The sequence below is a fragment of the Channa argus genome, chromosome 11, assembly GCF_033026475.1.
Source record: "Channa argus isolate prfri chromosome 11, Channa argus male v1.0, whole genome shotgun sequence".
Lineage (NCBI taxonomy): Eukaryota > Metazoa > Chordata > Actinopteri > Anabantiformes > Channidae > Channa > Channa argus.
In genome coordinates, this window is record NC_090207.1 from 1200541 (window position 1) to 1216937 (window position 16397).

A 16397-nucleotide genomic window follows, 5' to 3' on the forward strand; every position below is an offset into this window, starting at 1 on the left:
AACAATTACTGTAACAAGTACACAACCTAAACACACAATAATAATATCTACCTTCAGTTTTCCGTTTTTATAGTATGAGAGTTATGAGACTTTGTTCTGTTCTGATCGCTGCGGGCTTCCGCATCTAGAAGTTTCTTCTTAAACACTTTCACTTTGATCGTTGCCATGTGAAGCAGCAAGAAATTCAGCCGGTGATTTAACGCGAACAAAACTAGTTAAAGACGAAAAAAACTGATTAAACTATCAGTTCATCGGTGGCTTTGGTAAGTTTTTCTTGGAATCTTTTGCTGTGTGGTGAAGGGACCATCAGACAGTCAGAGGGAGACAGGGACTGTGGACCTGGATGAGAAAGTCCAGGTAGGAAGGTGCTGTTGAGTCAACTACTCTGTAGGTGACAGTCAGAGATTTGAATCTGATGAAGCCAGTTTCAAGTCAGCAGGACAAAATACAGAGCAGTGGGTTGTAGTGGTGAATGAAAGGAGAAGTCATTAGAACAGGAGTGATGCTGCCTCGTTTTTAAATCCCCCCAAGGTCTGACTGACACTAACACGTGTGGTCTGCAGAAGCCTACATAACTAAGAACTGTAATATTTATACAATTCTCATTGTGTAGCTCTGCTGTCTCTCTCTGCACTGACACACACAGCACCTGTTGTGCTTCCAACATCAGTCCGAGGTGGAGGAGAAATCCATAACAGTTCATTACCTGCATGTAAAATGATCTGAGAAAGCTGGTTTCTCTGAGTAACCTGGTGACTTATGTCCATGTAAAGAGTCAGTGTGATCTTATCTCAGTATCTGGTTCAGTAAATCCTAATAACTGTTTCTCATACTGCCAATGTGAACAAATCTGTCCTCAGGACAAGTGACAGGAGCCGTTAGTGTTCACCCTGATGATAAAGGGCTTGTTACTCCAACGATGGATATGAGCGGATTAGGTTCATCTTCTCAAATCTTTGGAGAAACAATAATATGCTTTTCCAATATTAGTATAACGCATTGTGAGTCAATACGGGACAGAAGGACAATTCCCTAGAATAAGAGTCTGTGTAAAGTTTTTAACTATGTGAGACATTGTCCAAGGCAGCAGTGTGGTGAAGTGCTTAGCTCTGCCGTCTCACAGCTAGAAAGTCACTGGTTCAAATCCCAGGCCAGTTACAGCTTTTCTGTGTGGAGTTTGCATGTTGCATGTTTTTTACTAACCAACATTCTCATCTGTTAAAAAAAGGCTCCGTTATGTCAAAATGTGCATTTAGCAAAACAAAAAAACTGACTACACTAAAATAAAGCTTTTATCAGGTAGTTCTTTTTTTCTGCAGTGATGACTTGATGACTTTGTCTCTCAGACCCTGGGATCCTCAGATGTGAGAACTGTTGGAACCTTTTTGCCAGGTGAACAGTTTTTATTGAAGTGACCCAGTTACTTGCCACCTAAGTTCTGTATTGGGACTTTAAGTAAGGTTTTCATTGGCTCTAAATAAAAATGTACAGCAAGTTACAGAAGACGTACAGGTCAAACAAGGACTAAACAAATTGTAATTGTTGTAAAAATAAATCAAAGTGCTGCTATGTTATGTTTATGATGTTGATCATGATGTAAAACAAATTGCATTTACTACACTGGTTCTGTCTCTGTGTTAAGAATCATCCTGGTGTCACATTAAGGTAATAAATAATATTTTGCACTTTTCTCTTGGACCAGCTGTTGGTCTCCAGTAGAGACACATTATGGCGACTGCAGAACCAGGTGAGTGAAATCTGAGTTTAATAGTCTGGCTCCTGTAACACAGCGTCTCCTTGTACCATTCGAATGATCACAAATTAGCATGTTCTGATAGTGTATGTTAATGTTGGTGGTAAACACCAGAATCAGTGGTTTATTAAAGCCGTCAGGTCCGTCTCTCTACACATTCAAATTATTTTTTGAGGTTAAATAATCAACGCAATAACAGTTGATTACCTGAATACTCATGATGTTAATGGAAAAGTAGATTTTCCCAGTAGTGTTGTCGACTGTCATGGTGGTGTTTGGTCTTTGGCAAACTTCCTTCATGGTGTCCTGCCATCATCACCCCTCTATGAAGAGCAGCCTCTGTACCAGTCATGTCCATTTCTAGATGATATGTCAAACTGTGGACGGATGAATATTTAAATATTTAATCTCTAACCCTCTGAGATCTTTTTTGTGGTGCATTTCTCACATCAGCTGATGCTGCTTGTGAACAACTGACACTGTTGGAGTGTTTTTATAAATCAGGGTAGTTCTAAACCACACGTCCATCCTCATTTGACCTCATTTGATGTTTAATGATGTCAGAAACCTAAAGTTTTCATTACACACTTTAAAAATACTGAATAGTCAACAGCAACATTATCTTCCAGAAACTGTTTTTTTTATATTAAAGATTTCATATGAATGAATGAATCACTGTTCTTTATCGTCACAGAGACAGTTGATACACAACCACTGAAGCACAGCAGCAGCTTTCCCTATCTGCCACCTGATTGTGAGTTAAACCAGATGAAGTCTCTGTATTTTAACATCTAGAATCTCAGTGTTTATATGTGGATGGTATGAAGTCAATCTGTGGAAACTAACTGGTTTCAGGTTTCAAGATGATAACAGCTGATAAACTGACCCTAAAAACTGTGACTTCCTCATTGGCTTTATACACACAAATATCAATCTGTTCACTTCTAAACATTAAAAAATAATTTTTTTTAATTAATTGTTTTCATTTCAGTTTCTGAGCTGAGGGTTGTTCTGCTGGGGAACAGCTGGTCTGAGAGGAGCTCAGTGGGGAACTTCATACTGGGAGAAGCTAAGTTCAACACTGAGGAAGAACCAGAGGACTGTGTGAGAGTCAGTGGACAGCTGAAGGACAAACACATTGTTCTCATCAACACCCCAGATCTGCTGCATCCTGACATGGTTGAACACCAGCAGTCAAAACATGTGGACAACTGTGTGGGACTCTCTGATCCTGGACCTCATGTGTTCCTGCTGGTTCTACAGCCTGAAGACTTCACTGATGAACACAAACTGAGACTCTGCAGACTCCTTCAACTCTTTAGTGATCGATCATTTGATCATTCACTGGTTCTGGTATCAGCACTCAGAGAGGAGAGTTCAGTCGTTAAGAAAAGAGATGAACCCGTCCAACCCTTAAAACACATGATCACAATGTGTGGATACAGACGCCTGAAAAGGAAAAACCTTGAATATCGAGAGCTGTTAACGCGCTTGGGTCAAATTGCGAAAGAGAACAATGGACATGTGATCTGTGATGTGTTTGAAGATGCAGCAGCTGGTGATGAGGAAAGTCTGAAAAAAGTGGAAGGAGTCAGTTTTCAACTGGATCCTACAGAAGCTGTTGGTAGGTGCAGATCAGTAAGATGAGATTCATATTACAGGGTTTTAATGCTCAGTTCTAATTTTAAAACAAATGAATTCTAATATGACTAATTATTATAAATTGAATGCAGGACCATGAATAACAGTGGTCCACATGAAAACATTTTCTACCCTACACTCTTTTTTTTGTTGTTCTTTATTCTTTCCCAGAATAATAACTCCTCTTCATTTTCATCAGCTGGTTTTCATTGCTTCATTAAACCTGCACTATATTCAACGAGTGACAGTCTGAGTCTTAGAGAGGTCTGTGACTAGAAGTGTCATTGCAAACTTTGTACACAATCAGTAACTTTTGTCAGACATCAAGGACCCCTACTGGCCTCGGGTCCCAAGCAGCTGGCTGCATTGCCTGCTGGCACAGCTCTTCTGGGTGGAATTCTTGATGCAGACTGACACAGTATCTCCGTGCAGTAGAAGGAAGCATTAAAAAACAAATTCAGATTTTAGGTGAAATCCCCTCTGAGGAAGAATAAAGTTCAAAGTTCATTTTGAAAACACAATGTTTCATTTTGGGCAGTGAGCTTCTGTTGCAGCCTGTGTGTTAAAAATGTGACTGTAATACATTTGTTAATATAATTTGAGTTCTAGTCATTTCAGATCTTTTTAAATGTGTCAGTTCTTTAATATTTCTTTTTATTTAATACAGCATCATCTTCAGCAAATTATTATTATAGTTCATCAAATCATAGTTGTTTGTGAAGACATTTTTGCACAGAAACCACTGTAATTCTGTGTGTGTGTCCTTACAGTCACAGAACAACAACAACCCAAGAAACACAGAAGCAGCACTGAAATATTTCCACCTGACAGTGAGTCAAACTGAACACTCAGAATTATTTAGATGATCTGAAATTATTTCTCATAAAGTAGAAGGACCTCACAAAATATAATATTTAGGTTAAAACTATTTTTAAAAATCATATCTTGTATATGTATTTAGCATTAAGCGTATCAATATTATTTTTCAGTGTCTGAGCTGAGGGTTGTTCTGCTGGGAAACAGCTGGTCTGAGAGGAGCTCAGTGGGGAACTTCATCCTGGGAGAAGCTAAGTTCAGCACTGAGGAAGCAGCAGACCACTGTTTGAGTTTTAATGGACAGATTGAGGGGAAAGAACTGTTTCTCATCAACACTCCAGATCTTCTGCATCCTAAAATCTCTGAAGACAAACTGACAGAACTTGTAGAAAACTGTGTAAAACTCTCTGCTCCTGGACCTCATGTGTTCCTGCTGGTTCTACAGCCTGAAGACTTCACTGATGAACACGCAAAGAGGCTACAATCAGTTCTTGTACTTTTTGGTGATCCATCATTTAATCATTCATTGTTACTGATAACAGCTTCCAGAGAGGAAGAGGAGAGTTCAGCTTTTATAGACAAATCTAATGTGCATCCACAGTTAGAAAACTTCATGAGAAAATGTAAACACAAGTTGTTGTGGCACAAAAACCTTAAGCATCAGAAACTGTTAACATTCATGGGTCTAATTGTGAAGGAGAATGATGGAGATCATGTGGACTGTGAAGTATTTAGGGACCCAAAGTCTGATTTACCCAGTGGTGATGGAAGCCTGAAACACGAGGCAGCAGTTAATGTCAACTTGGATCCAGTCAGAGATGTTGGTAGGTTTAAAACTATGTTTGTGACAACAAGGATGTTTAATGAAGAGTTAAAATGTACTTTAATTTCTCATGGATTCTGCAAGAACTGTTGTTAACTGTGAGAAAACGTACACATCATTATCTCATGCAGTAAAACACCATGACAGATGTGCAGCTCTGCAATTAATGTTTTTGTCTTCTAATAGGGTTAAAGTCTCAGTTTACATCAGCAGAGAAGAATACAAATACTCATTGTAAGTAAATTATAGCTGTAAGTTTTTATTAAAAAATTAAACTATTTGAACAATGGAAAATGATCTTTACCATATGTTTAAATTCTGTGTGTTTTACTCTGTCACATGATCAGTAACATAAATAACCTGTAGTCACATCCACAAATAGCAATAATGGGTTTTTCTCTCTTTTTGTGTTGTAGTCTCTGCACTCAGGATTGTGCTGTTGGGGAAAAGTGAAGACAAAAAGACAAAACTTGGTAACTTCATCATTGAAGATCAAGTTTTTCATTCATCAATAATAGGTCAGTTTACGAAACCAGTCAAACACTGTGTTGCTGCCTGTTCAGAGTGGAGAGGGAAACGTCTAACAGTGGTAAAAACCCCAGACATGTTCAGTCTGTCTGAGTTGACCCTGAGACAAGAGGTGGAAACATGCATGAATCTTTGTCCACCAGGACCAAATGTCCTGCTGCTGTTAGTGAAACCATCTGAGTTTAATAAAGAGGACAAAGAAAAACTGCAGTTTATCCTGAGTTTGTTTGGTCAAGATGCCTTTAAATACTCAATGATCATAATAACAGACAAGAAGAAAGGAGCAGATTCCACTGTGAATCAGCTGCTTGAAGAATGTGGAGGAAGAAACTACAACATGTCTGACAGTCACCATGAGCAGTTAATGGAGAAGATTGAGTACATTGTACATGGAAACAAAGGAAAGTTCCTCACCTTTACTGAAGAGACCTTAAATACAAATCCTGAACCCATCAAACCAGCTTTAAACCTGGTTCTGTACGGGAAAACAGAAGCCGTGAAGACCTCAGCAGCCAAGGCCATTTTAGGTCAGACAGAGCTTCATTCAGCCTCCAACTCATCAGAGTGTGTTAAAAATCAGGGAGAGGTGTGTGGACGTTGGGTTTCCCTGGTGGAGCTGCCTGCCTTGTATGGAAAACCTCAGGAGACAGTGATGGAGGAATCATTCAGGTGTATCTCCCTCTGTGATCCTGAGGGGGTCCATGCCTTCATCCTGGTCCTACCTGTGGGTCCCCTCACTGATGAAGACAAGGGAGAGTTACAGACCTTCCAGAACACATTCAGCTCTCGAGTCAATGACTTCACCATGATTCTGTTCACTGTGGACTCAGATCCTACAGCTCCAGCTGTTGTTAACTTTCCACAGGGAAACAAGGAGATCCAGGATCTCTGTCAGAGCTGTGGAGGAAGATCTGTTGTTCTCAACATCAGGGACAAGAAGCAGGTCTCTGAGGTGTTGGATAAAGTAGCTGAAATGAGACTTCAGAAAGACAAACCCTGCAGCTACACAACAGAAACATTTGCATATGGCAAACAGGACAAGATCTTAGAACAACAGGCTGAACTGGAAGGTCTGAAAAAGAAAAGCATGATCACTTGTAAGTATTTAATTTTTCTTTCAATAGTTGCAGTGGGTTTTAGAGGTGGGACAAAAATTGAGATGTTGATGTCATGATTTGTCTGTGAGATGTGCTGCCGCTAAGCATCTGTCTTTTCCTCATACAACAAATCCAAGTGAAACAGTCTTTTCAGTATTTCGGCTTCCTGAAGTGGCACCAACTTTCTTAACTGATTAGAGACAAATCTATCTAATCTAATCTATCGAATGGCAGAAGCAACTAGCAGCAAAGAAAAACTACAAACATGGCACAAAAAACTAATCAGAGATGCAGCAGCTGTTCTACCATCTTTGAACATCTAGACTGAACAATGTTTGCACACTTTTCCTCAAAGAACTGTTCAAGCTCAGTAAAGTAAAAGTAAAAGGCTGCAGCCAGTTTGCAGATTTCAACACGGCATCTTGTAGCTGTGAGGTGGCAGCATTAACCATTGCAACCATCATGCTGTACATGTCTATTATATAAATCAATGTACAACATACAAGTGAAAGTGGGGGAAAAAGCAAGAACTTTGAAAGTTAATGAAGAATAAAAAACAGGAGTAACTTGATTTAGAAAAGGATCTTCCCACTGTCAATACCTTGTGGAACTACTTTTTGCTTTAATTACAGTCTTGAGTCTTTTTGCGTACTGTTCTACCATCTTTGAACATCTAGACTGAACAATGTTTGCACACTTTTCCTCAAAGAACTGTTCAAGCTCAGTAATACTGGATGGTGAGCACTGGTGGACTGCAGTTTTCACATCTCTCCAACAATTTTTAATAGGACAGTGTCTAGAGAAATCAGATCTGGACTTTGGCTGGTGCTGTCATTGTCCATGTCAGAAGCATAGAAAAATGAGGCTGTGGGAAACAGTGTTTTGTTTACAACATCTAAAAAAGAAAGATGCAGTGGCAGTCAACTGAGACACAAGTTGTCAACGTTCCCATTTGCTCTACTTTAAATCGTCCTGATAATTTGGGACAGAGCAGATGCTCCACGCACATAATCTGGACTTTGTACTGGAGGCTCGCAGGATAAACTCTGGGAATCTCTGGAGTGTTTCACTAAGACATTTGTGTTCTTGTGTGTGAATATTTGATACTGTCCCATCTTCAGCTTTCTGACAGAGGGCAGCAGGTTTTCCTGCTACCACCTCAATGCATTACTGTAGGTATGGAGTTCTTTGGATGGTAACTTCTGTTCACACGTACCATTCGACATTGAGGCCAAAGAGATACATTTTCTCATATGACCATAGCACTGTTTTCCATTTAGCCTCAGAATCTTCCAGGTGCCCTTTGGCAATGTTGAATCAAGTCTTAATCTGTCCTGCTGCCTGGCAGCTCCAACCTCAGCATCCTTCTACCGATATATTCACAGTTTCTCCTCTGAACATGTCCAAACCACCTCAATCTGGCCTCTCTGACTTTATCTCCAAAACATCTAACATGATCTGTCCCTCTGATGTCCTCATTCCTGATCCTGTCCATCCTCGTCTCTCCCAAAGAGAACCTCAACATCTTAAGCTCTGCTACCTCCAGCTCTGCCTCTTCAGTGCCACTGTCTCTAAGCCGAACAACATCTCTGGTCTTTTCTTTCATTCTCACATATGACACTTTACTGGGAATAGCTTCTTTTTTCTGAACTAAATCATCACACCTGATCACAGGTGATCCAGAAGAGTTGAATGAATTACTGTTCACCTGCTTGAGATTAGCTGTGCTCCTCTGGGAGTGGGGATGTGGGGTTGATCCTTAACCAAATCAAGTAATTCCAGTTTTTTTTTCTATCAATTTTTAGTACTATTTTTTTGTTTTTCACTTGTTTGTTGTAACCTAAATTGAGGGAATAAATCTGGATTTTTTTTTTTTTCATTTCAGGCCATGAAACAACAAAATTAATGATTATTTTATATACTCACTGTATGTCCCACTGTACATTCTACTGTTAAGGCTACACAGCAACAACAATCTTTCTCTTGATGTTTCAGGTGATGAACAGAAGCAGAGTCCAGAGTGTCTGAGGATTGTCCTGATAGGGAAAACTGGCTGTGGAAAGAGTTCTTCAGGAAACACCATTCTAGGAAGAGATGAGTTTAAAGCCAAATCAAGTCAAACATCAGTCACCAAATTTTGTCAAAAAGCACAGAGTGAAGTTGAAGGTCGTCCTGTTGCTGTGGTCGATACTCCTGGTTTATTCGATACAACTTTGTCCCATGAAGAAGTTAATGAAGAGATGGTGAAATGTATCAGTGTCCTGGCTCCAGGACCACATGTCTTCCTGTTGGTGTTACAGATTGGAAGATTCACACAAGAGGAGAAGGAGACGTTTAAACTCATTAAAGATGGTTTTGGGAAGAATTCAGAAAAATTCACCATCATTCTTTTAACTGGAGGAGATAAACTTAAACGTGATAAACGGTCAATTGAGGATTATATCAAAGAGGACTGTGATGATTCCTTTAAGAAGCTGATCTCTGACTGTGGAGACAGATACCATGTGTTTAATAACTATGATGAAGACAATCACACACAAGTGACTGAGCTGATAACAAAGATCGACACCATGGTGAAGGAAAATGGAGGCAACTGTTACACGAATGAGATGCTGCAAGAGGCTGAAGCAGCAATAAAGAAAGAAGTGGACAGAATCCTGAAGGAGAAAGAAGAAGAGATGAAGAAAGAGAAGGAGGAACTTGAGAAAAAACATGAGGAAGAAAAGGAAGCGATGAAAAGAAGAATGGAAGAACAGACAAGAGAAATTGAAGCAGAGAGAAAACTGAGAGAACAACAACTTGAGGAAAAGGAGGAAAAGATAAAGAAGGAGCGTGAACAGAGAAAGAGAGAACAGGAAGAGAGAGAAGAAGAAGACAAAGTCAGGAAAAAGCAGGAAGAAAATCAGCGACAGGAGTGGGAAAATAAACTTGCAGCTTTGGAGGAAAAGATCAAATCAGAATCAGAGGAAAAGGAAACGATTGATAAAAAGCTGGTGCAGAGTAGAGAAGATATGAGAAAAGACCGAGAGAACTGGGAGAAAACACAAAAAGAGTGGTGGAAAAAACGAGATCAAGAAGATGAAGAGAGACGAGAGGAGGAGAAAACAAAACTGAAAAGACTCCAAGAAGAATATGAGAAGGAGAGAGAACGTTATGAAAAGAAAAGAAAAGTAGAAGATCGTATCAGACGAGAACAAGAGGAAAAAGAGAGAAAAGACATGAAGGAAAAATATGAGAAAGAACTGGAGAAACTGAAGACGACACATGAAGAGGAGGCCAGAAAACAAGCAGAAGAGTTTAATGAATTCAGAGAGAAACACACCAAGGAATTAGCTGCTCAGAAAACAGAGCACGAGAAACTAATGAAAGACAAAGATGAGCAGTACGACATCTTAAAGGCGATGAAAGAAAGCAGAGAAAGATGTATAATAAGCTGCTATAAATCTGTGTCCACAAAGAGTCAAAATCTGAAAGAAATCTGTGATTTATTGGAAGAACAGGAAAAGGAAATGAAGAAGATGAAAAATGAGGAGGAGATAAAAAAACTGGAGGAAAAACATAAAAATCAAATAAGGGGATTGATGAAAAACCTTCCAAACGAATACAGAAGTGTTTGGGAAACTTTGAAGCGTTGGATTTTTGGATGATTCCAAAAGTGAATCTTGTTGGCACATAATTCCATTGACTGACAGGTGTATGTGTAATTTGTTGATGTGGTGGTTTGGATTCTTAGGGAGTTCATATTAATCATAGTCATATTAATCTGAAATAAACTGGGCAGAAAATGTTCATGTAGCTTTAAACTTGTTCTTTTCATTTCAGATCAGTTTTCAGACATTTTTAAATCTCTTTCATCTCTTGTAGTGTTTTTAACATGAGCTCTGTTTCACACTGATTAGACTGAGTCCTGATTCAATAGAGACTGTTTCTGTGGAAAGTAGATCACAGACCATCTTTGAGTCTGTGATCATCCTCTTTTTGCTGTTTTTAATCAGAGTGAACAGTTTTGTTCTTCTTCATTTTACATATATGGTTGATTTGGAAAGTCCACTCTCTTCCTGAAATGTTGCTTATTATTTACATGTTTTTATGTTTTTTGTGACTGTGTGTTTTTATTGTAATGTGCAGTAACCAAGTAAGTTTCCTTCTTGGTATCAATGAAATAAGTCCAGAGGAGTAGATGATATCTGCCTCCACATGGTCCCAAAATATCTTCAGCTTTCAGATAAATGGAAATGTTTCCCTTAACAGAAAATCACTCAGTGAACTGTTGGACTGTAACTGGACTTTTGTGGAGGATTTGATTGAGCCAGTGGATTCACAGCTCCAACCTGCTGTGTTTACTGCCATTACAGTCATCTTGGCTTTGACTTTGGACATGAATTCCACTTTTCTCCACAGGAAATAATTTAACTCTTGAACCTTATGGCCTACAAACATGCAGGTGTAGCATTGAGTGTTATGGGATGTGAACAAACTGTCGGATGTGAGATGTTAACTTCACATGTGGCTTAAAAATCCTGTTTGATGCTAAGTGATGATCATCACATGTTTTGTAATGTAAAAGATGCATTTTATCTGTGGTGAGAGTTGAAATAAAACCCAATAAGAGATCAGTGTTTTTTGTAGTTTATTTCTTAGCAGAGAAACCTGCAGACCAACAGTCACACAGAGCATCAGTGCAGTCTGAAGACTGAAGCACAGATGTTTGTTGTAACAAGAGTCTTTATTCAGTTTTATCCTGAAAAGAAATAAGTGAACTAGTCATAGATTCCTGGCAAACAGGCATCTTCCTGTGATCACTGTCATCAGTATCGTACTGTGAAGGGAATTAATACAGTTCTGGAACCAAGTCAGGACCTTTGTTGCTCCCAGCAGATTTTACTCCGTTTTCTTCTTTGTGTGTCCCACAGTCTGCAAAACAGAAGAAGCAGCATTTGCACCCGATGGCTCGAAATGTCTATGTAGCTAAACCACTGCAGACCAGCCAGAGTCTCTGATTCCTTAAAATGAGCAGTAGTAGTTTGTGAGATGTTTAAAAGTTTGGTGATGACATCAGGAGGATCTGGTGCTAAACAACAACAAGCATCTTTCATTTACCTCCTTCAGCCCTACGCCCAATTTTCCTTTAGTCAGCAGTGTGATTCCCTCTGAATGATGGATGAGTGGAGTTAATCAAACTCTACAGGAGTAAATGTAAGTGGTGCTGTGATTTTTGCTCTTCACTAAATTTGGTAAATTATTTCTTTGTCTATTTATATTTGTAATAGATTTTCTTGTCTTTTGTTTGTATCTCTGACACTGTCACTCTGAATCCAGTCTCTGTGTCCTAATTGGACCTTTGTGGACTCACCTTACACAGCTTTGGACATTACCTGGAGCTAAGCCTCTGTGTTCTACCTAATTATTGCCACTCTGGACTAATTTAATGCTCTTAATGTGACAAATGTCTTAGATAGAAACAGACAAGTACACATCAGATATTAAAGTTCAAGTGGTCTGGACAACGCACAGATCCAGGTGACAGCAGACCCAGTCCTCTGGGTTTGGCTCTTCTGTATTCTGCCAAATCTATGACTCACCTGTAGTCCTGGACCTCTGAGATGCTCCACCTGTTCACCTCCCTGTTTTATCTGGTCCTCCACCTTCCCTGGCATCCATCTCCTGTTACCAGTTCTCTCCAGTAGAGGGCAGCACTTGCCTGTCTGGTTCTGCACTCTTCCCTGTAAGTCTGCTCACAACATTATCCACAGTGTCTTTCTGCTGCAGAGTCCCAGAATCCCTTTCTGTCACTTCATAGTACTCACATGGAACTGCACCTGGAACTGCAGAGGCAACAGCTAAGGTGGATGTATGGGAAAAGGACAAAGAAATGAAAGGAGGGGGTCAGTATAAATGAAAGCTCCACATAAAATGAACAGAATTTGACCCAATAGGTCGCATGACTTGAAATATGGTTTTCTCATGCTTAAGCCCCAAATGTGTTTCAGTAGTAGTGTTGCCCAAATGTTATGCAGTTCTCAAGTTCTCAGCTTTTTAACAGCAGCCCCTTGTCCTGTTGCCTGCTAGGGGGGTGTATACACTTTAAAGTAACTGCCCCCATTTAAGCCCCTTTCATTCAAATTCAAGGTACCAACAAAAGTTGGGGCTTTGCTCACGTAGACCAGTGCTTGGCCTGTAGATGTCACGACTGTAGACACAGAACATTTGACATTTACATTTAGTCATTTGGCAGATGCTTTCATCAAAGTCAAAGAGAAAACATCTTAGCACAGTCCAATCAGAAGATGTGTTTTCGTTTCATGAGATGCAAGTGCACGAAAGAGCAGAAAGGAACTTAGTTTTTTTTTTTTTTTCAAGATTTAGGTGCAAAGGAAGATGTTGGAAATGTAAAAAAAAATGTAAAAAAAATGTATTTTGAATTTTCACCTTAAGTAATTTATTTCTTAGTTACAAAGTTACCTTAAATAGTGAGGCAGCAGTGCAGACTGCTGATGACTTAACACAGGAAGTAAATGCTTCAGTTGTGCATCTAGCAGAAGTAGCTCAGCAGGTAACAGAACATTCAGGTCTACAGCTCTTACTGTACGACTTTAGTCAAGTTTTACAGCAAGAAGAGAGTCTCAGTTTAAATAGCAGCATAATGTTAAAGCTTTGTTTTCTGCTCGTAGTTGCTAAAACTTTATTGTCACATATTAAGTAAACTCTGATTTTCCCCTGAACATGCAGTTCAGATATTTCAGTCAGATGTGTCTCACATTACTGTTTGCTTTTAGGGCTTCACAGGATGAAACTTAGTGGCTGTCTGCACCAGAGTGAACTGTTTGGTGGTGGTCTCTCTCCATTTTTACAGTGAAAGTATTTATACCCCTTAACATTTTCCACATTGTGTCAAGTTACAACCACAAATGTAAATGTATTTTATTGGGATTTTATGTTATAGACCAACACAAAGTGAAAGGAAAATGATCAATGGTTGGGATGTGTGAGGAAGGGGAGGAAGGGGAGGGAGGGGAGGAGGGGGAGGAAGGGGAGGGAGGGGAGGAGGGGGAGGAAGGGGAGGGAGGGGAGGGAGGGGAGGAAGGGGAGGGAGGGGAGGGAGGGGAGGAAGGGGAGGGGAGACTGAAATGGCGGTGAGCTGCTGTCCATCCCATTTATAATAGGGATGGGGAAGTGGGGGAGGGATGTGTCAGGAAGTAAAAACTGTGCCAAATCAACATGTGAACAAAATTATCCACTGTGGCAGCCCTGAACTTATAGGATAAGCTGATCGTAAATTCTTCATTTCATACATGAGATGGTGCCTTTCAAACTGCATTAGTACATCAACACTGCAGTTCACCCTTCTTAAACATGTGGAGCTGTGGTCACATCACAGAGCAGTTACATACATGACCAAGATCATAGATGTGTGGATTCTGCAGATCAGTTTCTCCAGTTTGTGTCTCATGTATTATTTATACTCCGGTAACAAGACTGATATCAGTACATGGTGATGGTCTCAAGATCTGGTTTAACAACACCAACTTAAATTCTTTAATAATTCCAGATTCCTCAAAGACTTTTTTAGTCATCTGCATTAATGAATAACCAGGTTTCTCAGGTTGTAAAACTTCTGAAATTGTTTAAAAAGATCAACAGCTTTCGTCTTGTCCCTTCATGGGTCACTACAGCAGAACATGTTCCTCACCTTGATTTAGCTTGAGTGTAACCCTTCCTGCCACAGCTCTTCCTTGGTGGCTGGGCGGGGCCACACCTGGTGGGTGGTAGGGTGGGACTTGATCCCGCGGCTGTCTGCATCGCATCCTGATGCTATATCCATTGAGCCACCATTGGTTTATTTTCAACATCACTGGCATCACTGTTTTTGTTTATGTGTTTCAACTTAATAGTTTATGGAAACACAAACTTTACCTGAGTGTTTTGTGTTATTGGCATCATTGCGTCCTAGCTGAACCTTTATCTTCTGAATGGGAGTTAGTTTCTATAGTCCACATGTTTTGTCCCATATGCTACATATTGTACATATCGATATACAAACCACTTTAAACATAGTGGTTTATTTCATCAAGATGGATCCAGTCAAAGTAGAGGTGAGAGACTGGTCCATTCATAAGAAACAGGCCTAGAGAGAGAGGCCTGATGGGCCTTGTCTGTTTACCTCTTTTACGTCTTCCTGTCCTACTGTTCCCACTCCAACAATGGCAAGTCTGATGCTTTGGTGCATAATTTTCATCTCCCTGAAGAAGAGGAGACTCCAGAAATGATCTTGCCTCCTACATGTGATAGGAATCGACATTGAGGAGGAAGTTCTCCAGGCTGTCAGTAAAACCCCAGCAGACACTGGTGAGTTTGTGTTTGCTTACCCTACCTGTTCTCAAGCAACCTCCCCCTCCAGAAACCTCTGCGTAAGACATCTGTGTGTGATACAGGGTGGATGAGTTTTTAGCAAGTTTCTTGTTTGTCCTGCTGCTAGCTCAGCTAGGATCAGATACATGTGAGTTAGCAGCTTTAGAGTTTGCTTCATTAACGTTGGCTAAAATAAATCAGTGCTGTCCTGCCATGGGACTAATGTGGCAGTGGATTATTGTAACTCAGCTGAGTTAGTTTCAGTCTCCCTCCCACTGACATTCACCATTTCCTCAGGGGGATTAAACCAAAAGAGGAGAAGTGAAGGGGTCTCCAGAACTTATAAGGGGCACAATAGAAGAAGAATTACAAACACTTGGAGGTCGTGACCTTCAGAAATGACTCATAAGACTCTTTGTGTAATTACAACAAAAATAATAAGAGACCTGGTTACATAGAGATGGAGGATTTATTTTGTTTGAAGGAAAATATTTTTGTAACGTGAGTTAAAATGTTTTTCCTGCAACTGGTAAATCAGAAATATCTTAATATGTAAGACTTTTGTCATAGCTCTTTGCTTTGATGTTTTCTCCTTGACTTAGAGTTTTGCTGTCTTGTATCTCACTTGTGTGTCGCTTTGGAAAAAAGCCTCTAAATGCTAAATGACTAAATGTAAATGTGTGTATTTTCAGAGTTTTCCTGTTCTATCCAGCAGGTGGATTCTAACATTATCTAATTAACTGAAGTCTGATTTAGAGCTTGTCTACTTTTTAAACATTAAAACAATTTAGTAAAAAAAAGAACTAAATACACTGAGGGATCAGTTGGGTTGTAGAGAGATCAAGTTAACATTTTGTTAAATATCTCTTCAAAGAAATCAATTGTTTGAGGTTTGTGATTTTTTGTTTTGCATCAGTTTAATGGATTTAATATGTTATCAATTTCAATAAATGATTCAAAGAATGTGACGGCTTTTGAAAACTTTGACTTGTGGATATGAAAATAAGTTAACCATTTGTTGTAATTTAGTTATTGTTGTTATAGAATAAAATAACTGACTTTTTCAGGTGATGCCTTCGATTTTTTACAAAATTGATTAAGGTCTTATTTATTTCTTTACAAGTATTCTGCTGTACAACGAAAGAGAAAGTAGAATATATAAATGTAGAAATACAATCTGCTCTACTTTTAGGACTTTGGCTATTATCAATTAAAATATGTTTTGTTTTCTGTAGCTTTGAATACTTGTTTCATTTGATACGTTATGTAAATTTAATGTTTCATAATGAGGCGTCAATTTTACCTGAGATCACGTCTAAAGTTAGCTTTATTAATTCATTCATTCATTTGGTCGTGTGGTTCTCTTCAGTGTTTCAGCTGTAAAGTTGTA

At 39.3% G+C, this 16397-nt stretch overlaps 1 protein-coding gene across 3 annotated transcripts; it reads left to right on the forward strand.

Moving 5' to 3' along the window:
• The first annotated feature begins 137 nt into the window (after positions 1-137).
• LOC137135779 (uncharacterized) lies at positions 138-11274 on the forward strand. Of its 3 annotated transcripts, none has more exons than XM_067520344.1 (10): positions 138-263; positions 1320-1392; positions 1703-1747; positions 2448-2507; positions 2745-3377; positions 4165-4224; positions 4384-5034; positions 5220-5267; positions 5450-6658; positions 8654-11274. In XM_067520344.1, exons 3-10 carry the CDS (start codon positions 1729-1731, stop codon positions 10303-10305), a joined length of 4332 nt encoding a protein of 1443 aa, XP_067376445.1. In that variant the 5' UTR covers positions 138-263; positions 1320-1392; positions 1703-1728; the 3' UTR covers positions 10306-11274. The 3 variants fall into 3 exon arrangements, with proteins under 3 accessions (XP_067376445.1, XP_067376447.1, XP_067376446.1); XM_067520345.1 differs by having other exon boundaries at positions 141-263; positions 1347-1392; XM_067520346.1 differs by lacking the exon at positions 4165-4224.
• The last annotated feature ends 5123 nt before the right edge of the window (positions 11275-16397 follow it).

Excerpts from the sequence above, each read along its gene's own strand:
- LOC137135779 (XM_067520344.1), top strand. Across the intron at positions 4,225-4,383 it reads TGAAATATTTCCACCTGACA|TGTCTGAGCTGAGGGTTGTT; the intron begins GTGAGTCAAACT and ends ATTATTTTTCAG. Across the intron at positions 6,659-8,653 it reads AAAGAAAAGCATGATCACTT|GTGATGAACAGAAGCAGAGT; the intron begins GTAAGTATTTAA and ends TTGATGTTTCAG.